Source organism: Amblyomma mixtum, chromosome 5 (genome assembly GCF_055824585.1).
Source record: "Amblyomma mixtum isolate Tamu chromosome 5, ASM5582458v1, whole genome shotgun sequence".
In the NCBI taxonomy this organism is placed as follows: domain Eukaryota; kingdom Metazoa; phylum Arthropoda; class Arachnida; order Ixodida; family Ixodidae; genus Amblyomma; species Amblyomma mixtum.
The window spans coordinates 150,671,736-150,695,835 of NC_143016.1; the positions used below are offsets into that span (position 1 = coordinate 150,671,736).

The window sequence follows — 24,100 nt, forward strand, 5'->3', positions numbered from 1 at the left end:
ACAGAACGAAGCGCCTTTGCACCGCCCGTGCGATGAGTTTCTCACAGTGTAACCACAATTCTTAATTCTGATGCCCTATTTTAAACTGCGTCTTGACAGAATCGAGCTCCTCTTGATCTGTCATAAGCACACTTTCTTCTGTGGTCTAATTTGTTTTCTTTTTGTCTTAAAATGCATTCATGGAGTTAACTATTTAAATTTAATTGGCAAATTTGTGTTTTTGTTCAAACTACTTGTCCGGTTTCGTATTTAAGAAACCTGTACAAGCAAGGTGGTCGTCCCGCTCGACAAGGCGCCGCGCTGTTGTATGATCATGCTTTCTGCCACTGTAAGAGAACTCAACCTGATGAGGTTTTGTTGCGGTTGTTCTCCTACACAACCAAAAACGTCGGAGACAGCCTCTTTGGTTCCAACATATCAATGACCCCATTTTGAGCACTGAGGAAAGGGATGCTGATTGGTAGCGATTGGCTACTGCAAAGCGCACATGCTCACGGCTACAAATATCTTCGGAGGCTGTTGTCAAGAAAGCGCTCCACAGTGTTTTCCCCCGCTCAAAATGCTGGGCGTTGCGGCTGAACGTTCGGAATGGAAAATTCCTGTTCTCATTCGCTATTGGCCGCGAGCTCTGTTTTCGACTTTGCGCCGCTATTGGGATCACTTGACACCTCTTGTTACGGGGCAGAGTATGCTGGAAATAATTTTTCTGCTTCAAAAGACTCATATGCATTACTGTGTTCCTTTTTCCCTGTTACCGAATTTCTGGCTTGCGCTTCGGAATGATCGGTCACGTTATTTACACTTCGATAGCAGTGGTTATCAGTGCCTCGATGTCCGATGTGTGCATTAGAGGTGGATGCAAACTACAGTTTTGGGCCAGAAGATATGAAGTTGCGAGGAAATTTACGATTAAAATGGGTGAAAAGCGAGTTCACGCATATCGTGTGGGTAGCGGGCACTTCAGAGGACATTCGTTCTATCACGGGTCGTCGTAAAGCTGTCTTGTAAGTAGCAGACGACGTAGATGGGCTGGTCGCAACACACCTCCTCAGTTTAAGAATTTAAAGATTTCTCTGTGTGATCGAAATCTTGACATCGTCCCCACAAACCTACTAGCCTTCTCCAATACAGTTCAAGGGAGCAGTCGAACGGCACTGCTCCAGCCAGCAGGCACAGAAACCGACTGTCCCGCATTCCATTTCCACGTTGGCAGTATAACTTGTTCCACACAGGTCCGCATCTGCTGCGTTGAAGCTGTATTTTCATCAGGATTTATTGACTCTTTGATTGATCATCTATATCGATTGGCGCACAAACGTCAGTGATCTCCATAATGACAGAAATACATGCACTTATATGACATTCGAGGAATCTTGGTAGCTACACTCTTTTACCTGCAAGTAAAACCCACCATGGCACTGTGGCAGCTCATTCTCGCGGCGAGATGCTTCCAATGCGTCACGACCACAAAGCGATACACGAAAAACGGGCGGCCTCAAACACATTCCAAGCGAAGAAGGCGACAGACGTGGTCCCCTTTCCAGCATCATTCGGGCGCTGGCGAGAGATGGCGCCATGTTATGTCGTCGCGCCCAATACCTGGAATGAGCAGGACAGGACGTCAAGGCCGAAGCCTCGTCATGGGCCTGCTACTTCCAGCGTGTGTTGGGGCAGCGAACGCATTGCTTTCCTGAGCATTTGCTGCTTCCGGTCCTTCTTTGTGGGCGCTAAATCTAAGTAAGGGCTTTTCTGTGGGCTGGCTAGTTGATGGATAGCTAATTCGCGGAAACCACAGCGTGAACAGAATGAAGACAAGAAGGAACGCAGAAGGCAGGACGTCACAGCCTGTGAAACCGACACCGAGTGTGTAGGAAAGAAAAATGTGCTCAAAGTCAAATATGTACGCTGACTGGGCCACATCGCCCCCAGTTCTCGCATTTCTAAGGGCCGGCGCACCTTTATCATAAAAAAAAATCAAATTGAAGGGTGTCACGTACCCTATAAGCGGAAGTCAGTTGTCTGGGCGAATAATATGGATGTGTATAGTGGATGTACGCTAAACCAGGTAAAATTCCCTTCAGGATGTTTGCGGAGCCACCATTTGCGATAGAGTGAAGCCGCGTGTCTATTTCACATGTTGCTGAGCGATTGCACGACAGATTTCCTCACCTTGACGTGAGTGCACGCGGAACAAAAGTCCTTAACGTCGGGACAGCCGGAAACCTCTTATCACAAGCCCCAGACAGGGTTTCTTGTGTGTGATATCTTCACTTGCCGCCCACTTGATTGATAAATATATGTTAAAAGTTAGTTTTTTTTTATTTTGGCCTATCGAGCCGCCCTCCGGGGCCCTTATATAGCTTGCGGCTGTAGCAGCCGGGAAGCATTTCAAATTACTCACCATGGAAGTTGGACGCCTGTGTGCCGTGGCCATCTTTGCCTTAGCTGCCTCTTTCGCAGGTGAGCTTCCTCGCACTTTCAGTGCGGTTCGCTGACAGGCAGCGAGAATGCTTAATTTCTACCGGGAAGGGTGAGGAGATTAGATGCTCAATAAGGTGTGTACACGAAAAAAGCCAAGTGTCTTTGAAACTAAGGGCAGGTAAGGACGGTCAACTGAAGGGGTATGAGAGAGGGATTTGGCCTTCAGTTAACGTAGTCAGGTTAAAGATGATTACGATGAAGTATGTTGCTGTTGGAGATTCAAGCTCAGCCTACGAGCAAAAAATACATTCGAAAGCTTACTGATTCAATTAGATCCTTTATTGCAGTCCAGAAAATGTGGAGGCGACGGCCTAAACATAGCGCGGATGGTAAGCGCAAAACGCGACTTTTGATGGCCATCGGTTTGGATCCCAGAAGCCGGCTTGTAGCAGTTTCCTCCTCTCTTTGTGCAAAATTTCGTTGGTTTCAGTGACTGCTGAACTTTTTGTTGTACTTACAGCAGGGTATTCTTGTCTTTTGTGCATGCAGCCAAAGTTTGAGTTACCAATGGATGCAGTGAAAAGTAACCCAATATCCATGAGACACAGACGCAAAGTGAACTGAAACATCTCTACGGTAATAAGGCATTTATCATTTAGACCATGGGTGAACTGATGGATTAATAACAGCGCTTTTGTTAGTAATGCAGGTAGTCTTGATTGCATTTCTTTTTTTTTTCTTTTGTGACACACTAGTTTTTGTCGAATAAGGAGAGCCCAATATGACTTGATAGCCGCGAAGCACTAATTTGGTATTCCTATACCAGACACTACACACGCACTCTACACTAATGTAAAAATGAACAATTTTAGCACACGGCCCCACAGTGATTGTTACCACAGGTAGCGATGTACTCTAAGCTCCGTGCGGGACGAGCAAAAACTTATTAACGACCAAAGATAGAACAACATTCTACGCTGCACTTTTAGGTGATTGCATGTCGGAAATTAGGGCTCAATGTGGCATGGTTCAGTAACAATGCTGAAGTATGAGCATTACAACTGGTCTTTAGCATTCATAAGCTCATTCCTGTATTGATAGCTAGTTTATAGAGGCGCTACAACACAAGGGTCGCTTAAGTTTCCTGTCGTTTACATTACAGAGGAATGCTTATACAAACAATTTCTCATTCCGACTGACCACTCTTACACGGTAAGTACAGGGTTCCGCATGATTTCCAAGAAATAGCTTGACGTAGGTAGATTATTATGGAAACATTAAAGGAAAATACAAACTAGGCTAAATGGGTAGAATGTTTTTCACGGGTACTAACGGCATCTTTTTTTCCTACGCGGAAAGGTGCTGCGTTCCAGAGATAACCACAAACGAAACTCCCGAAGCGCTTCATTGGTCAAAGAACCCACGAAAAATAAAAGGCCGCGACGTCTATTTTATCACTTCGCTATCCGCCGTAATCAGAGGCGCACTTTCAAAGACCGGAAACAAGGCCGGAATTTTAAAGCCCAGAATCAGCAACCTCTAATCATGGCGGCCAGATGCAATTAATGCAGGCGGCCTCCGTCAGCCACTATTCGATGGGGGTTCTCCGCTGCATCCTGTGCGTCTGCGCCTCGTTACGATGTGCGAGGATGCGAACGAAGCAACGTGATGTAATCGTGGGAGCCGCAGAGTGCTGAACATTCTGCTGGTTACGCTCAGGGATGTGTACATCGGTGGCGGGAACGCCAACGTGCGGCCTTCGGTGCGCTGTGAACTGACTTCATATGTAGACGTAAGGTTCGAGGGATCCACAAAAGCAAGTGAGCAGTTGACGCACTTCAACGTATCATTCCAGTACCAGATCGGAGTGAAAGTCTCTGCCTCTCCCGTAACCGAGAGAAGAGCAAGCATGAAATGTTTGCGGGCATAACATAATGGTTGTAGACGGTACTAGTCAAAATCTTGGAATGAGTCTAGTGTTCAACACACCACACCACACAACACCACACTCTTCTTGTTGCGTCGAAGCGATCGCCTGCAATAGTGCAGGCTTATGTAGGCAGCCGCAAACCGTGGCGGCCTTGTCGCTTTCGGGAGCGGCCGCATAATCATGGCGTTGTCGGCAGGGGCGAGCAGTCTTCTGATGTGGCGTATCACTCGCAAAGCGATCGCTTTCCGCAAGACGCTTCCTCCCTCTCCTTTCATCAGGCTCCATTACTCGGCGTAAGCAGCTGTGATGGTGGCGGCATTGAAATGCAGGACGATGCAGAAGCGTACGCGGACACGACGATACGCAGGCCTGAGAATAATGTATATGCAGCGCGTTCGAATACTCCGCGAGCGTGTATACATCTGCCTGCCAAAGGGGGAAACGTCATGAGCTGAAGGCCTGGCGGCCGGTCTTTCAAATGCGTGCGTGTGGGACCGCAGCGGCATCCTTGGGGACGGCACGGAAGCAGTTTTTCTGCCCAAAGCCCTTCTCGCCCTGGAACTCCCCTCTTGCTCTAAACGGCCCTCTCTCTTAGAGAGTCTCGTTAAATCTCGTACGGTGCCCGGATGCTCTCGATTCAGTGGGCGGATCAGTGGCATTCAGTGCCCGGATGCTGGCTCCCGGTCTCGGCGTGACGTCACCACACTGCCGACAACGGAAGCTAAAAGCATTTCATGCTTAAAATTGCAAGCGCTTTTGTCGTTCAACGGCGCACCAGGCTGCCGATTACAGCATCTCTGTATACTAAGTACGCAGCAACTATCAACGTAGGTAACCCTTGTGATTGACTTTTCTGTCGTCACTGCGATTTGTACCTTCATGAATTGCTTCATATATGTTGTAACCTAAACAAAACGCGATACATTCCACCCTGCTGCGACTGCCGGCTATAGCTGCCCGCAGGGGCCTACGCATAACCTTGACGAACACGTATCGCCAGGTTAAATACTTTTTCTGGCGGAGAACCGTGCCGCGTATGCCTGCGCCTCACATACTGCTTCCATGTTGACCCGTGCTGGAAACATTGCCATTCGAGAGGTGATGTGTCGTTCTATATCTGATCCGCCTGAAATATTTTTGAGGACATCGAAAACCGTGCTCGCCTTTCCACTGTGCAGAAAAGTGCAAAACCTCGCGCTCGCATAGCGGTTGAAACGATGACGACGTGCATACAGGCGCGTGTCTCAGTGAATGCATACAAAACGCGAAAAAACAAACGCTTTGCAAATTCATATCGCCCGCAGCCGCCTGCACAAAGTAGCCAGTTTAAGGCTGATGTGAGAACGGGACCGCTTCGCCAGCCGCGTAGGAAGCAGACACAGCGTGGATGCCATTGGGAGCTTGCGGTTCTGAACTTGCTGCGTACAGCGGCTATAGGCAGAGTACGCTGAATGCGAGGCGCAGAATTCAGGCGTCGTGTATGTGACTAACCGTTATCTCCGTGGTCTGTTTTTGGATGTTTTAATAACGAGAACCTTCGCACTGTCCGTTGTGCTTTCCGCGCTGATTTCCTCGTATTTCGACGGTAATGGCCAATCTAGACGGCGAAATAGGTTTCGTTCATGAAAAGATTACTCGTCTGCACGAACTAAAGTGGCTGTTTAGGCTTGTTGGTCAGTGATCATGGTTAAAAATGCAGCGGGAAAAGACAAGGACAGACCAAGAAGTGGACAGGACTGGCTCTGACTACCAACAAATTTATTCAGAGAAACGACCTGCTTTTATAATCAAATCCAAGACCCACGTGACCAGGTAAAGCAGCAGGCGTGGGAATACTATCTTACACAGATACACATCATTGCACACAACATCGAAGACAAGGAGTGCTTTCAGATAAGGAGTTGTGTTTTCTAGGCCCGCTATAATTAGGTTTCCGTTTTGCTTGACTTTTGTTCTTTAGAATGTTTGACCTGTTCTTTAGAACTTTTTAACTTTTTCTTGGACTCTGTGTGGCTTTGAGCATTTGACACAGCTATGCGTAGCGTTCCTTTTTGTTGTGTTGTGTCATTTCGACTTTGCTTTTCTTCGACGTTTAACACAGTTTTGCGGTATTGTTTTTGTTTTGGCTTTTGTTCCTTGTTTCTGCCAATTGCCTCACGATGAGTGGACAACAATAGTAGATAATTCATTATTTTGTTCCTGGTTCATTTTGGCTCTTCATGGTCATTTAGACATGCAGTTTTTTTGTTACGGGGGTGACGTTGCGTTGCATTGATGTGCTGTTTCTTCGATGTTGAGAGCAATGATGTGTATCTGTGTTAGATAGTTTTCCCATGCCTGCTGCTTTATCTGGTCATGTGGGTCTTGGATGGCATTATAAAAGCGACTCGTTTCTCTGAATAATTGTGCCGGTAGTCAGCGCCTGTCCTGTCCACTTCTTCATTTGTCCTTGTCTTTTCGCGCTGCATCCTTTAACCGTGATCGTCTGCACAGCACGAAGCTGCCAGTGGCGGCGCCACGTGTACCTTACGTTTGTGTAATTTTCCAGCCATAAAAGGCAATGTTTTCAGTAAAACTCATATATTTGCTAGCAGGCGAATGATCCAGGTCAGCTTAGTATGACCTAGTGTTCCGCTTTAATGTCCCTTTAATGCACGACAAGAGCATCATTCTATTTGCAATGTTCGCCAATTTAGTACTCCTTACGTGCAGGTGCCATCTTATTTAGGAGCGACATGGCACGCCTTGGTGATTAGCACCAACCATCATCATTTACATCGAATTATTTAGGCATATTTCTGTGCGGAAGACGTCCCTATTTTTCTTGGGGGTGGAAGTGGAGCTGGAAAAGGACACTCAATCAGTATACTGATGAGTCCATAAGGCTCAGCTAACGGAAAACTGGCTCAGAATTTAGGGCTTGTTGGCTGATGAAAGCGCTATTTCGCGTGATATTTTACAACACCATGCTAGCGTGAAACTGCCACCATTTGATGTGCAGATATCAGGCAACACACATTTAGTTCGCATGGTGGGGCCGCAATAAGAAGTCTACATTCACTCCAACATCATTTCAGCAGAGGTATGCTTTTGTAGCAGACAACCACACTTTATCGAGAGGTCGCTCTGAGGTTGCGCACAATGAACGCCTAATTTCTGTCACACTTCCGTTTTTGCTGCTAATGACGTAGCGCGACTTCGACGAACGGGGTGCGAGGGAAGAATTGGGGTGATGGGGTGCATTCCCAGTGCCACATCTTAGTAGCGTAGACCGCCGAGAATAGGGGAAGTCGCTTTCTGTGCTGCGACTGAGGACCTGCGCTTGGAGTGTTAGCCCTTCCATCTCTGGGGCGCAATAGCTCCACTCGCGCCTCAGTAACGGACGAAAATACCAAGAATGTTCACTAAGAGAGTTTCTTATGGATTACTCTTCTTATCGGCATAACATTTCTGGAATTCGCACTTAACTGTGCGCTCTAAGAAATAGCAAGGTACGGAATTGTACGCATGGTTGAAGACGCCGAGGTCTAATAGAGTTTGTTGATTTATATCTCACTAAGCATTTCTTATTTTGCGGTCAGTTTTTAAATGTTTTGTGCAACGCTTATGCAAGCTCTCATCCACGTCGTGAATATTGTTGAATGCTTAGTGACTCTGTTGCAGCTCGAATTCGACATGCGCGAATTTGACACCCTCAGGTGTTCAATGGTTGCCGCCGGTTGATGGTAGGCAACCGCTCCAGAGAAGCATCTGCTAGTTTTGCTGCAGATGCACCTATATTAATGAGTTTGTTGGACTGCTGACATGAATATTCTTGACAGAAATTAGACCAATTCTTCAGTAAGCGTTTAGGTGAACAGTTTAACTTTAATGCACGACAAGACATTAAGCAGTTTAATTTCTGCTAACGTGAATGTTGGCATGGAGCCTGGTATTGACCACGCGGCTTTTGGGGAACAGTAAAACATCAAAGCACCGGTGCGAATAATTCGCTGCTTTCCTTGCGCTCTTAATTATTATTTTATACCTCTTTCTCATGTGAACATCGGCAGTGTGCTGCAAAAAACAACCGGGACATGCACACTGCAAATCGCGCACCACCGCTCACTCAGCACGTGTGGCGCGCCCACGGTCCTGGGAAAAATGCATCGTTTCCGGCATCTTTTTCTTGGCAACCGATATTCGGTGTGCGTATGACCTTACAACCAGGTTCTGTTTTCTTCCTCACTGAGAGACATCCGCGCCGCATATGACGTCGGATGAGATGGAATTTCTTGTCGGCTGTAAAGAGCAGCATTTTTTCTTTGATTGCCAATTATGATCTCTTGATTATTTTTCATTTTTGAGGTCACTTATTGTGAACAGCGGGTGTGAAAACTGGCGCGAACTAGATGCACTGTTCCTCCTGCCTGCTGAGCATGTCGGTGGGCTAGACTCCGCGGCAGTTTACCTGCAGCACTTTATGCAGCTCGACAGAAGAGGGTGTTAAAGACACAGGGAAACCCTTCATGTTATCTCCAGCCGCCTTCCGGAAAGCTATGCTATGCAAGTACTGAAAATCTGTGTTGTTGACGTGACGTATTATCAGCTGAACACTCGCTTGTCTGCGACATGAACGGGGAGAAGCGGTACATAACGTAATGTGAACAAGAGAGAGCGGCATCTTTTGTTTCTAGCGCAAGATCCATCTATTTCATTTTTTCGGTCACTTCTTTTGCTGTCAACTGCGATAACGAATGCGGCCAATTTCGCATCTTGCATCCGCTGTATCCTGATGACCTGTTTCGACTCTGTACCTCTGAATCTAGTAGTATGTCCACTACGATCTTCGAATTTTTACAACATGGTTGTGGAGCCTGAGATATTGTAAAAACGCGCACCAAAAAAAGGCGACCAAAATAAATAGTCATTATCCCGGCCGCGGCAGCTAGAATTTCTTTGGAGGAGAAATTCTAGAGGCCCGTGTACTGTGCGATGTCAGTGCACGTTAAAGAGCCCGGCCGCGGCGGCTAGAATTTCTTTGGAGGAGAAATTCAAGAGGCCCGTGTACTGTGCGATGTCAGTGCACGTTAAAGAACCCCAGGTGGTAGAAATTTCTGGAGCCCTTCACTACGGCGTCTCTCATAGCCTTAGTCTATTTGGGACGTTAAACCCCATAAACCAAACCAAACCATCTACATTAGATTTTGCTTTTGTTAACGTAGTCTAGTTTCTAGAGTGTGCACCACGCTCACCCTTGTTCTGTAATACTGTAAGCTTGTTTTCTAAGTTGTTTCCGAAATACTGAAAGTGCCACGCGGAACGGGATCGAGCGGTGAAGGCGCAGCTCTGCGAAAAACTCTTCTCTATCAAAGTCGCTTGTAGCACGTAAAGTGTTATATCTTTACGAGGTAACTTCTTCGTTATTAATAACAACGACAAGGTTATGGGCTTTACCTACCGAAAACCAGTATTTGATACTATTCGGCAAACTGCGTTTTCATTAGTACAAGGGACGATAAAAACAAGGTCTGTAGCGCCACCTCACATGCCAGCCGTGAGAAGACGATGAAGTGAGATGCTTCCAGTGAACGTCCATGGCTGCCTCGCAGAGCTGACGCGTCGTTCATCTCAACGCCGCTTTCTTCACCAAGCGTCATGGGGCTTCCTGAATAAATGTGGACTGCTCTTCCACAACTGGTGACCCGGACGTGACGCTTGAACACCCGCTCCCACCATGGCCAACGCCCGCGACAACGCCTCCGCCATGCCTGGTGACGGACCCTCCAGCGCAGTCACTGTGCTGTCTCTTCGCCTTCCCCAGTTCTCAACAACTTGTGACCGCGGACTTCCAGACATTCGAGGCAAGCAACCACGCCGACTGTACCTACACAGCCATTCCTTCGCTACCTGCGGCGCCATGGCCACGTCACACTCTCTCGTTCGGCACAGCGTCGTTCGGCTCTGAAATTCCACTCGTTGAACAAATTTCGCAGGTGCCGCTGTCGTGCCGCATTTGGATGGGTGCCGGTTAGAGAAAGGGGGGGTATGCTTGGAAGTCTATGTAAAAATGCTCGCCCAGCAATACCAGCAAGCAGAAGGACAACATAACACCTCAGCCGCCATCTCTTGCTACTGCAGGTAAGTCCGTGCCCTGAATTGTTACTGTAGTCAACAGGAAACAATAGGCTGGCGCTCTGTGCCTAACCATGGATTTGCTTTCGGAGCACCCATCCACTAGCATTTGTAAAATGAGCACCGCTCCTTCCTTTTACGTCGAATAGGCACTTTATGCGCACCTTAGCTTATGAGCAATGGTTCCTATATGTAGCAGTGGAACAAACGGCACTGAAGGCTTCTTCGCTAACTCCAGTAAGTTCTTACAGTCGCCAGAAAATATCCTGCACCGCCATCTACGCTCAAACCTCCTGTCCTGAAGAGAACAAGAAGCAACTGATTTTTGCAGAAGCTGCAGTCTTCGCCTCCATTGATGCCCTCTGTGACGATCTGGTCCTTGCAGAGGCAAGCAAGAACCCGCGGTGGCTCAGTTGTTATGGTGCCCGACAGCTGAATCGAAAGACGCGAAATAGAACCTGGGCGCGGCGGTCGCACTTCAATGAAGGCGAACTTCTAGAGGCCCGTGTACTGTGCTATGTCAGTGCACGTTCAAGAACGCCATGTGATCGATATTATCCGGAGCCCTCCACTACGGCGTCCCTTCTAGCCCGAGCCCCTTTGGGACGTTATGCTTCACGAACAAAATCTAAAAGGTGGGCGCCGAGCTGTCAGTGCAGAGTGTAGGAGTTTAGAATGGTCTGCTCCACCAGCGTGGCACCCGCTTTTAAATTTTAAAATCTTGTGGTTCAACTGCATCTACGGTTAAATTTTTTCACCATCAAGATGCCAGAGACTATAAGACTATAAGGGTTCTGCCTCGTCATCCGAACTTAGTTGAGAGGGTAGTGAAGATGCCAAGGACCAGCGAGAACATCGGTGATAGCGACTCGTTTGGCTTCTCATTTGTGCGGGCAGAGCGGATGAGGGTACAAACGGAAGTAAATGACATGCTATTCGAATTCAAGAGGAAGAGATGGGCTTGGGCAGGGCATCCAATGCGAAGGCAAGATAATCGCTGGTCTTTAAGGGTAACGGAATACATTCCAAGAGAAAGCACATGGCAGGGGGCGGCATAAAGTTAGGTGGGTGGATGAGATAAGTTTGCGGGGACACGTTGGCCGCACCTGGCAAAGGACACGGTTAATTGGAGAGACATGGGAGAGCCATTACCCTGAAATGCGCATAGTCGGGCTGCTGCTGTTGATGATGACGATGATCCTATTGTCAGTGGTCCTTTTGAAAAGAGTGTTTACGTTATAACTACGTTACATGTCTCATTTCTAGGATTTGCACTACATTTGGATAGGAACTGATACAGCGGTCGCTGCGAAGGGTTCACCCAACTATTTCTGCAAGTGGTGTGCCTAAATATAGCGCTTGAAGTGATTGTTTTCAAAGGCCGAAAACTGCGTGATTAAGCAGAGAAAGCTGGGCTAGTTGATTGCTAGTACAACTGTGAGACATTCCAGCGCCTAAAAAAGACACCTCCCGTCTTGTCTCTTCTCCTTTCGTCTGTGTCTTTTTTAGCCACTGGAATGTCTCACAATAAAGCAGTGTGAGATAATTTGATTTTGCTGCAGCATTTGTTATTTTACAGGCAGACACCATGCGTATTCCACAGTTTCTTTTAGTTTGTAGTTTTTAATACAAGCATAACTTTCTATGCTTTGCTGGAATGCAAAACTGCACATAGTAGAGCGAAATGTGGAAGAAATTAATCTCAGCGCCGTGGAGCATTGAGAATTGAAGTATGCCTTTACCACCGTTGTTAAAGTTTTGGGTAAAATTCTGGATTTTTCAAAATAACGACAGAGGAAATTATTCAAGGTACCTCATATAATAAAATGGCCCGTTTAATTTTCTTCATTTCAGTGTATAGCATTTTTTTAAACGTCCAGATTCTTGAACCAATTTTTTTTTTCAGAAACACCCAAAATACACCATCTTTCTCAGGTTATGAAAGTGTTGAAGGCACGAAACTGAACAGTTCTGTGAATTGAAGCGCCAAAGTAAAATAATGTAAAACAGGTATAATTTCAATGCTTCCTTGCGCATTTACGCCGCAAACGCCGCTGTGATGGATGCTCACGGGAATAGTATGTTACCCTTCACGCTGACACCGCGACCTTTTATGTGGACAGTGAAGAAAAAGAAACAAGTGCACCTTTTTTGTAGCTGCCAGAGTTGATGGGAACCTGCAATGCCCAGGTGGCACTGCAATTGTTCCATTCGCCCAATGAAGCCGGCGGCCGCCAGCCACTGGGGCCGAACCAAACGCGAGATCATATTTTCAGAGATTAGATGCCTGCGTTTTGGTGATAGCAATCATGGCCTAACCACTTTCGGTGTAGCCCAGGTAGCTGACACACGGCACGTGTGCCTTCGACGCAGCCTGCAAGCTCATGTCAACAAGCGCATGAAGGTGGCGTGAAAAAGGACTGCGAATGTACCCAAAGCTACTTTCTACTATCGCTAGGCTGCGTATTATGTTACTGCCATGGACGCGACAAACTTCAGCCTAGGTTCCCCATAAGCTTGCTACATTCGATGCAAAACACAATAAGTCTCAACGGTTAAGCGCTGTTAAACATATTTAGTAGAGTGGGGTCTGCAGTTATGGTTGCTTTTGGTTTCAACTGCAAATGCCTAACTAACGGTAATTTATTCGTGTCGATTACTTTTCTGCATTCGCACCTCACCTAAGCTTTTAAATGGTATATGACCGGATGTAGTAGCGCAGTTTGCTTTCCACAGCGGTTACTTCATTAGCACTAATTAATTGGATTAGCAAACTAGCACAGCGAATTTGGTTTGGTTTGGTTTGGTTTGGTTTATGGGGTTTAATGTCCTAAAGCGACTAAGGCTATGAGAGACGCCGTAGTGGAGGGCTCCGGAAATTTCGACGACCTGGGGTTCTTTAACGTGCACTGACATCGCACAGTACACGGGCCTCTAGAATTTCTCCTCCAAAGAAATTCGGCCGCCGCACACAGCGAATTTGCACTCCACCTAAGCTTTCCAATGGCACATGACTATGCTGCAGCGCAGTATGGGTTTAATTGTGATTAACAAGTTAACGCCAATTATTCGAGCCTTTGACTAGCACAGTGCGTGCATATGCACTTGACCCAAGCGTTCCAATGGTATAATACTCGATCCTTTAGTACAATATTTGCTTATGGTTGCCAATAACTAATTAACGTTAATTAATGCGGCGCACTAATTAGTCGACACATCTGCATAATTAACCATTGGCGGATACTCAAGGCCCAAACTAATACTTGATCACATGACATATACTATGCCTAGACACATAGCTAGACCGTAGTGAAATAGATAGTCCCGCTTTCACCTTGGCTGATCTTGTAGGTCAAAGTACCGGCATGAGGCGTATTCCGAAGTTGTTCACGCGTGAGTAGAGCTAACGCTAAAAAATGCGTCATGTTTGACAACCGCTTGTTATACCACCTTAGTTAACATAATTCCGGGCGCTACACTTTGTTTTGCTCTGTTCTTAATGTTGTTTCTCAGTTCCAGCGCAGAGCACGCACGAAAAGCAAGCATGCTATGCACAACGGTTTAAATCAACTCAAATTTCTTAGAGCCTGTGCCAGTGGTGTCAGAATTATATGGGAATGACTTTGCTATTAGACTAGAACCTCTGGCTTGCTTTCTTGTTTGACGGTTCCTTGTCGATACTGGGGGGAGGGGGAGGGGGGGGGAGTTGGTGGAACTTTTTTTCAATGCATTGTGGGTTTGTCAACGTTAATGAAGCCTACTTATTCAATCTGGTGTACTCAGGTGGTGCAATAAGGCGAAGCCGCTGAAGTGTCTAGGCCTCTCTAAAGCGGGTACAGCAATTACTGTAGAAAAGACGTATTCCTTCGTAGACAACTGAAACAACACTAAAGTGTCCTAAACGTCACAACAGAAAATTGTGCCGTGCACGATCAAAGGCTTTTGCAAGGACAATTTAAAGCATTGCCAGTTCCATAGAGTCGCTGCAAAACTGTACAACTGCACGGGCAATATGTGGGTCAGTTTAAAAGGAACGGCCCCTCAAATATTATGTCTGATAATGTCCAGTGGCAGCCGACAATGCAAACTGCAGCTGATTCGGCAAGGCGTTTGCAAATATGTTATAGTCCACTTTAGATATAATAATAATAATAATAATAATAATAATAATAATAATAATAATAATATTAATAGTAATAATAAATACTTTATTTACTCTAAAGAAACAATACAAGGCGCGGACGCGCCAAAGCCTCAATTGGGCTTGTAGGGCGCCGTCCGGCAGCAGCAACAACCTTTGTTACCAAATCAATTCTTTGTTTTGTGTAGATTAAAACATATGCACTAGAGCTGTTCAAGCTCGGCAATAGCATCCCGTAACTGTCTGCGACTGTTCAAGTTGAAAACATTATCAGGCATCTCATTGAATATATATGGGATATAATATGACCTCATAGACATACCAAAATGAGTTCGCACTGCAGGGACAATATATCGAGAAACTTTTCTTAATGGGATTGGTTTAACGTTTTGGAACCGAAATTCAGAGTTCCAGAAATATCTGAGTACAGTGATTTGTTTGAACACAATGTCAAAGGAAGGCAGACCTGAAGAAAGGAATACACTTTGCTGTTTATGGGGTATTGAATAGATGACACTCTTAGCCATATTCTTGAGAATACGGTTTATCCTATTTTTCCATGTTGCAGAACAGTTGAAGAAACAGCACATGCCATATCTCAGCAGAGAATATCCCAAAGACTGTGCAATGAAACGTCTTATGGCATATGGCAGGTAGGCCCTAAGAGCATAGAGCAAGCATGCGACGCCTCTAAGCTTCTTATTGAGGTGTGCCATGTGCGTGTTCCAGGATAAATCACTGTCAAAGTAAATGCCAAGGTATTTCGCGGACGGAACACATGTAATGGGGTAGCAAGAACATGAAGTGCAACTGGAGCTGTGCAAAAAAACCACAGCGTTTTTCGGGATTGGCTTGTGTGCATTTCTAAAGCACACTAGATGAGTTTTTTGGGGGTTTATATCAATCAGGTTACATTTAAACCAATGATACAGATTAGTAGCATCCTGTTGAAGTTGACGGAGTGCGCACGAAAAATCTGTATTAGATGAGATGAGGAGAGTGTCATCTGCATACTGATAAATCAGTGATGAAGTTATAATGCTGGGCAGGTCACTAACATAGAGATTAAATAAGAGGGGTGATAAGATGGATCTCTGGGGAACACCACTATATAAGTCTATAATTCTCCTTTCCACAGGTCCAAGTTCCACCATTTGAGATCGCTGAGACACATAATTTCTTAGTAACATTTGAAAAGGACCACGAAAACCATAGCAAAACAACTTTTCACAGAGAATATCATGGTGAACAGCATTAAATGCCTTCCTGACATCAAGAAAGAGACCAATGCCACTTCATTTTTATCAAAACTAGAATGAACGGAATCCGACATCTTTTCTAATAACGTTTGGGTACCAGAACCAGCAAGAAATCCTTATTGATGTGGGCTAAGCACGTTATGCCTCAGAAAAAATGCTGACATTGCACATAAGATGTTTTTCTAAAATTTATGATATACATGACACGATAGATATTGGGCGATAATTCGACATATCATTTCTTTTGCCACCCTTGTAAAGAGGTATAACACGCGCTTGTTTAAGAGAGCATGGTAAGAAGCCACTTTCAATCATATCATTTAGCATAAAAAGAAGGACACACTTCAAGCTTTGGAAGTTTCTGGAAAGGTCGCTGATAAATATTCCATCAATTCCAGCTGATTTGTTATGCCGTAGACTGGTGATTATGCTGAAAAGATCTGGCTCTGTTATGTGTGGAAGAAATGCTGATTCAATCACAGAAGAAGGAAGTAACGGCGAACGTGATGTGGCACGGGCAATGCGCTGTTCTTTAGAAAAAAAAAGTTATTAAAATCATTTGCCAAAGAGGATGTCAAGTGACCGAAACTATGAAACTATGCTCTATTGCGTCCTTGACCGGTCTACGCTGACGCCCACGTAGTTCGTTCACGATAGCCCAAGTTTTGGCCACGTCATGGTGGCAATTGCGAAACTGGCTAGCATAGTAACGCCTTTTAGAGGACCGAAGAAGAGCGGTTACTTTGTTCCTAGCAGCCCGAAATTCATTTCGTAAGTTTACATTTTTTGGTGAAGCGCGACATTTCGACCACAGCGCTTCTTTGCACCTAATGGCTGCGAGAATGTCAGCTGTAAGCCAGAAGCATTTATTATTTCGTTTTTTGACAATGATCGGAGTTCCTTCTTGGTGCATAAAGGTGAATGCCCTGTATACGTTGCCTTACGAGTGCATGCTAAAGGGTACGTGTGTCATTACAAACCAAGAAGAAATACAGATGAAAAAACTAATTATTTCCCCTTCAAAGCTCATAAGTAGTCTTAAATTTCCTTCGTCATTTTTTTCCTGCCGCGCGATAATCATCCGAAAATATCGTCGCATGTAGCATAAGCTTTCTAAGCTCCGTCTTTTTTCTCCAGTTGTCTGGATAGGGCTCAAACACGCGTCGCTTCTTCGAGGTCTCAGGGAAACCATTACCATAGCCGTGAGCTTCGACACACTCGCGGTAGCTTTCCAGTCCGTTCGAGACAATTTTTTTGCTACCTCCGGCGGGCAGATCGAAAACACCCTGAGAATCATTATGCAAACCCGAGTGAAAAGCCTGGGGCCCGGCGCCAACCATTAGGGAAAAAAATAACTATTGCTGAAGAAGGTAAGTGAGCAAAAAGAAAAGAAATGAAAAAGTAAATTCTTGGTGCACCATGTCTGGCAAGCAAGAAAGGAGGAGGGTGAATAGCTCACCGCGGAAAGTAGCTGGCCGATTTCTAGCCATCTTTTGTTCACCCCCCCCCCCCTCCATTCTTCCGCTTTATCCTAACTGCTTGCGCTCGCCATAATCACTTTTTGTGCTAGAGGCAAGTGGCGCCCAAGTATCAAATGGTCCAGAGCTATCGGACAGTTCAAATTCAAATTTCAAATTCAAATTTATTTAGCATCAACAATGATGTTACTGAACTCGTGAAGTTATCTCGCTTATCGTGACGTCAGCCACTCAGCTCTGAAGGTTTGGTTCATGGCGCCCACAGATTGTGACATTGCTCATAAGAAGCCATGGAGAGTGCTTATCAGGTCGCATGTGTTCCCTTGGTGCGTTTTATTGGGATAAGAGAACTAAAGAAAAAGATCAGATCGTTGATCAGAACGGCTTATGACCACGCCACTTTATACAGGGCTACTGTTGAAGCTGGCAGAATTCAGAGCGCTCACCATGCAGGTCGCATCCCTGTGCGGCGTGACAATCTTTGCGCTCGTTGTGTCGTCCAAAGGTGAGGTTCCTGCTTTTTGGGGCAGTTCGCTGACAGGCGGCGAAATGGCTTCCTTACAGCAGATATAAGGGTTAATGGTAAGGGGCTCGCTAGGGAGTGTACACGATACAATCCAACAGGCAATGCAAATAAGGGCGAATAAGGGTGATGTTATCACGTTCATATTCCAACAGAAGAAAAACTCCAAACATTAATTCGTTGTTTTCCCTTTCTTGATGCGTCAATCACCAGATCTTTCCAAATAACCGACAAGCAACTGTAGCCTCTAAGCATGAGTAAAAAGGCTCTGAAATGCCTTCTGAGGAGAGCACGTTAAATCTCTCAATCACTGCATTTTGTTGTCATGAACACGTGATCCAAATAACGCGCTTCTACACGCAGCAAAGGTCTCACAATCATGAGCGATATTTGACGAGCCCTTTCTCGCAACTTTTTCATCCATTCTGAGAAAAACAGCGCATGCAGACAATGGACGAGAACAAAGAAGATGTTGAAGGATTTGCGGGGTCGCAGCGGAGCACCAGATCAAGACGACCAGCGTGACAGACTTCTAGTTCCGAACTGCTCGTGCCGGGCGTGCGCCCCGAGCACGCGCTGTCCATCTTTATTTTTTTCTAGCGCGCGCTGTAACGCCGATCTCAGCGCCGGCGCTTTATAGCGTCGCCGGGCGCTGTAGGGCCCCCCGCCTAGACGGAAAGGCGAAATTTGCGCGCCGATGGGGCAGAGATGAAGTAGCCAGAGATGGAGAGTCCAGTAAGTTCATGTCAGGTGCCGGGAAGAGCCGTCGGGTGGAGTGCGAGGGGCTCAGGTGGACGAGCCTGGCTGCTTCGCAACGGGCGAATGATGCTGGGTGCCGAGTTGACAAAGGACATGGGGGCAGGGAAGGCCATCGTCGGGCCGTCACCGACTGAAGTGCTGCCCGCGGACACAAGTGTCGTCGGTGTTGGAACGTTGGATCCGGTGTCGGTAGGAATCTGGCGCGCCGAGTACGTCGTCACAAGCACAAGAGTGGGCGAATCGGCTCCGTGGACTGACAGAAGCTGTGCTGCGACAGCAGCAGCTGTAACAATATTTGGCACAGGTTCATGTCAGGTAAGTTCATGTCAGGTGCCGGGAAGAGCCGTCGGGTGGAGTGCGAGGGGCTCAGGTGGACGAGCCTGGCTGCTTCGCAACGGGCGAATGATGCTGGGTGCCGAGTTGACAAAGGACATGGGGGCAGGGAAGGCCATCGTCGAGCCGTCACCGACTGAAGTGCTGCCCGCGGACACAAGTGTCGTCGGTGTTGGAACGTTGGATCCGGTGTCGGTGGGAATCTGGCGCGCCGAGTACGTCGTCACAAGCACAAGAGTGGGCGAATCGGCTCCGTGGACTGACAGAAGCTGTGCTGCGACAGCAGCAGCTGTAACAATATTTGGCACAGGTGTGACCGTTGACACAACGGTGAGAGCCGTGACGATGGGGGAGGAAGTTGCAGGGCTCGATGTCAGGTGCTTGGGTGAAGCGGGATCGACAGTCCGGAGCGGTTGGCCAGGGATGATGCGCGTGGGAGCATGGTCGGCGGTAGGTGGGTGCAAAAAGGTGGTTGCAGTGACAGGCCGTGCAGCTCAGACTGCTACATCAGATGGCTGGCTGGCAGCAAAAGACACAGCTTTTAGATGGTCAACTGCCGCACTACTCGGTGTTGGTAGCTCGACCATTCGTTGCCGAAGGTGGCTGAAGTCAGGCACCAAAACAGACGCTTGCTGCGACAGTGTCGAGCTGCCAGAGTCAGAATCCGAGAAGTGGTTGACCGTACTGAGGGCTTGGGGTGGGGCCTCTTGGGCAGGCGGTGTGGCCGCTGGGGTAGTGGGACTGGGATGCGGCATATGCTGCGGTGGCGGCTTCAACCTCCCAGCAGAGGCCTGCAGAGCTGTTGGCGGTAGTGACGAGGTAGAATGAGATGCCGGAAGCCTCGGCACGGCTGATGCTGCAGAGTCGTCCTTGGCGGCAGGAGGCTCTGGCGACAACGCCACTGAAGCGCAAGGAGGCAGAGCCAGAGACGCGGGTAGGATAGTAGTGGGAGCAGGACACGAGGCGAAGCTCGTGCGGATCCCACCTGATGTGGCGTCGAGAGAGACAGCCGGGCTGGAGACGCTGTACGGGAGTGGCGGCGAGGCGGCGAGAGGCTGCTGAGGCGGGCCGGATTCTGATGAAGGCTGCGTGGGCGCGGGCGAGTCCGGTGCAGGGCCAGAGGCTGGCGGCGGCGAAAACGGGTCCGCTGCGTCGTAGAGCGGCGGCGGAACGTAGTAGGCGCCGAAGTCCGCCAAGATGGCCGCACGCAGCTCATCGTATGGCCGGCAGCCCAAGGCAGAGTAGGTGAGCCGATGCAGGAGGTCGGGAGGGAGGATGTCGCAAAGGACTGCGTGTTTAAACGGCTGGATGGTGATGCCGTTCAGGTACAGGGTCAATCACACTTAGAGGGAACACGACTCCGCGTGGCTGCGCACACGCGAAGCACTATTGCGACCAAGCCGGTGTCAAACCCGTGCAAATGGACAGATGACACGAAGCACCACGTCGAGGTCCCTCTTCTCGTGCGCCACTCTGCACTGATTCATGAACGGGTTAGATGCAGTGGCGCTCGGCAGGTACGTGGCCACGCGGAGCCGTGTTCCCTCCAAGTGTGATGGACCCTGTACATCGCAGCCTCCAGTTGGGCGAACCACCCGCCGTCGCCTGCAGGCCGGAACGCCGGGAGCGGCGGGTCGAAACTTGGGTGCTGCCAGTACGCCATGCTAGGGCGCCGCTGGGATAGAAGGCACGGTTCGCCGGGTCACCACTGTTGAAGGATTTGCGGGGTCGCAGCGGAGCGCCAGAGCAAGACGACCAGCGTGGCAGACTTCTAGTTCCGAACTGCTCGTGCTGGGCGTGCGCCCCGAGCACGCGCTGTCCATCTTTATTTTTTTCTAGCGCGCGCTGTAACGCCGATCTCAGCGCCGGCGCTTTATAGCGTCGCCGGGCGCTATAAAGACACACAACTGCGCTGTCTAACGACTTTATATCAGAAGGCAGTCGATCCGCGAACCTTATATGCACTACCGAAGGGAGCGATGCGCAGTTGTGTGTCCTCCTTCTTCTTGTCCTTTGTCTGCAAGCGCTGTTTTTTTCCTCAAAATATGCCTCAACCAACTCGCCCAGCAACACACCTTGCTGTTTCATCCTGGAGCCAACCTACGTCTCACGCTCCTGCCTATCCCTGTTAAGAGATGACGGTTACATTCTTCCGGATTATGGCCGCGACAAGTCAGCCGCATCGCTCCGGCCAGTCGGGGTTCGCCCTCCGGGGAATTCCCGCGCCCGTCGGCGATGGGGCGGGTGGAGGTGCGCCGACCTTTAAGCGAGCAAAAATTACGGCAGAAAGGCGCGAAGACGATGAAATTCGAATTTTGACTAAATATAACTGTTCTTCTACACACCGCATTTAGAAATTTTTGCTAGAAGATATAAGTTGGAGTGGCGTACTTTAAGATCAGGCATAGCACAACATTGTTGACAGCCCCGTTCACTTCGCCATCTAGCATCATCAGCCTGTCTACGTCCACGGCAAGACACAGGCCTCTGATATGCCTCTCCAATTAACCCTGTCCTGTGCCAGCTGCGCCACCTAATCCCCGCTAACTTCTGTATCTCATCGTCCAGCTAACTTTATGCCGCCCCCTGTTACGGTTTCCTTCTCTTGGTATCCATTTCGTTACCCTTAGCGACCAGTGGTTACCTTTCCTTCACATTACATGCCCTATATAAGCCCGTTTCTTCTTGATTTCCAATAAAATGTCATTAATTCGTGTTTGATTTTCGATCCATTCTTCTTAACTCGCTCGTTGTCCTCAGTTTAAGTCGAACCGTTTTCGTTAGCCTGCACGTTTCAACGCCATATGCAAGCACAGGTAAGATGCAGCTTTTATATACTTTTCTTTTTAAGGATATTAGTAAACTTCCATTCATGATCTAAGTGATCCGGTCAAATGCGCTCCACCACCATCTTATTCTTCTAGTTATTTCCGTCTCGTGATCCGGATCTGTGGTCACTACCTGTCCTAAGCAATGGTGTTCCATAACCACTCCGAGAGTATCGCTACCAATTGTAAACTGCTGTTCTCCTACGAAACGGTTCTTCTACGCACCGCATTTAGAAATTTTTGCTAGAAGATATAAGTTGGAGTGGCATACTTTAAGATCAGGCATAGCCCAACATTGTTGACAGCTCCATTCACTTCGCCATCTAGCATCATCAGCCTGTCTACGTCCACTGCAAGACAAAGGCCTCTGATATGCCTCTCCAATTAACCCTGTCCTGTGCCAGCTGCTTTCCCCCTTTGCTTCGCTTCTAAGGCTATCTTTACTTCCCCGTTAGTTACTTGTGGGACGTCCCATTGCTATCGCGACTGGCTTCCTCAATTACGTCCTGATTGCATTGACTCCTCTATATATTTGTGTAGAACTGTTCGGATACTTTAACTATATTATCCATATTGCTAGAGACATTGCCCTCTTTGACTCAAAGCGCATACATCTGCTTTTGACCTATGCCTATTTTCCTCTTCACTGCTTTCAGGCTATCTTCGTTCTTTAGAGCATGCTCTATTTTCTCCATATTAAACTTCTTTATGTCGGTTACCTTGCACTTATTGCTTAGCTTTGATAGCTCTGCCAGCTCTACAGTCTGTCTTTGAGGTTATATGTCTTCATGGTTTGATGTTTTTTAATTGGGTCTTACATCTCCTCAGAAACCTCAGCAGTCATGCAGGCATTGCGGAATCAGGGTGTAGAAGTGTGTTATGCAAAAATATTGGAAGATATTCATAACGACTGCACAGCTACCATAGTTTTCCTTAAATTCAGCAATAAAATTTCAATAAAGAAAGGTGTCAGGCAGGGAGACACGATATCGACTATGCTATTCACCGCCTGTTTACAGGAGGTATTCCGCTGCCTGAAATGGGAACACTTGGGGATAAGAGGTAATGGAGAATACCTAACTAATCTGCTATTCGCTGATGACATTTCCTTGCTAAGTCACTCAGGACATGAACTGCAAAGCATCATCAATGAGCTAGACAGACAGAGCAGAACAGTGGGGCGGCAGAAAGTTAGATGGGCGGATGAGATTAAGAAGTTTGCTGGAATACGGTGGCCGCAACTGTCGAAGGACAGGGTTAATTGGAGAGGCATGGGAGAGGCCTTTGCCCTGCAGTGGATGTAGTCAGGCTGATGATGATGATGACATCTCCTGAGAGAGCTTGCCGGTATCCGGTCTAATTATCCTACTGCCTACTTCTACTGTGCACTCCTTAATGGTAGCTGTGAGATTATCGTTCATTGCTTGATCATTAAGGTTGTCTTCCGCAGTTAAAGCCGAATATCTGTTCTGCAGCGAGATCCTGAACTCTTTTACTTTTACTGTCACGGCAAACTCCTTGGTGGGCTTCCGCTTCACTAGTTTCTTCCGTTCCCTCTTCAAGTCTAGGGTTATTCGAGATCTTACCATTCTGTGGTGCCTACAACGCACCTTTCTGAGGACCTCCACATCGTGCACGATGCCAGGGTGAACGCACAATATGAAGTCTGCTTCATTTTTAGTCTGAGCATTGGGGCTCTTCCACGTCTTCTTCATGTTTTCACGTTTGGGAAAGGAAGTGTTCATGATTCGTAAATTACTCCTCTCTGCGAACTCCACTAATAAATTCCACCCGCTATTTCTAGAACCTCTCTCATATTCGACCAATTCCAGATCTCAGGCCCGCGTCTTGCCTATCTTGGCATTGAAGGCACCCATCAGTAGAGTGTACTTTGTTTTTACTTTCCTAATTTCCGATTCCACGTCTTCATAGAAGCTTTCGATGATCTCATCACTATGCCTGGGTGTAGCCGCTCAGGCCAGTACCGTCTTAAATATTTATCTGTTATTAAGCTTAATTAAAATAACTGCCACCCTCTCGTCAATACCATAGAACTCATCTATGTTGCGCGCTGTATTCGTATTGATGAGGAATCCAGCACCTAGTTCTCGTATGTCGGCTAATCCACGGGAGCCTAGTTTGTGCCCGCCCTTGCGGTCCTTCTAACCTCACTAAGCCCTATGACATCCCATTAAATACCAGCTAGTTCTTGTGACGGCACAGCTAAGTTAACCTCACTCGATAAGAATTTAGCCTTACGAGTTGTCATGCTGAGTGTCCAATGGTGGCCTGTCCGGAGCCAGAGAACCTTATC

At 47.5% G+C, this 24,100-nt stretch overlaps 1 protein-coding gene across 2 annotated transcripts in view; it reads left to right on the top strand.

The window, feature by feature from the left end:
- The first annotated feature begins 2,269 nt into the window (after positions 1-2,269).
- Positions 2,270-24,100, top strand: part of LOC149344147 (uncharacterized) — a 37,403-nt gene continuing 15,572 nt past the window's right edge. Inside the window, exon 1 of one of the 2 annotated variants that reach the window (XM_089542559.1) lies at positions 2,270-2,460. In XM_089542559.1, the coding sequence (XP_089398685.1) occupies positions 2,403-2,460 (58 nt within the window). In that variant the 5' untranslated portion in view covers positions 2,270-2,402. The remainder of the gene's footprint in view (positions 2,461-24,100) is intronic. The other variant, XM_089542558.1, reaches the window with a different exon arrangement.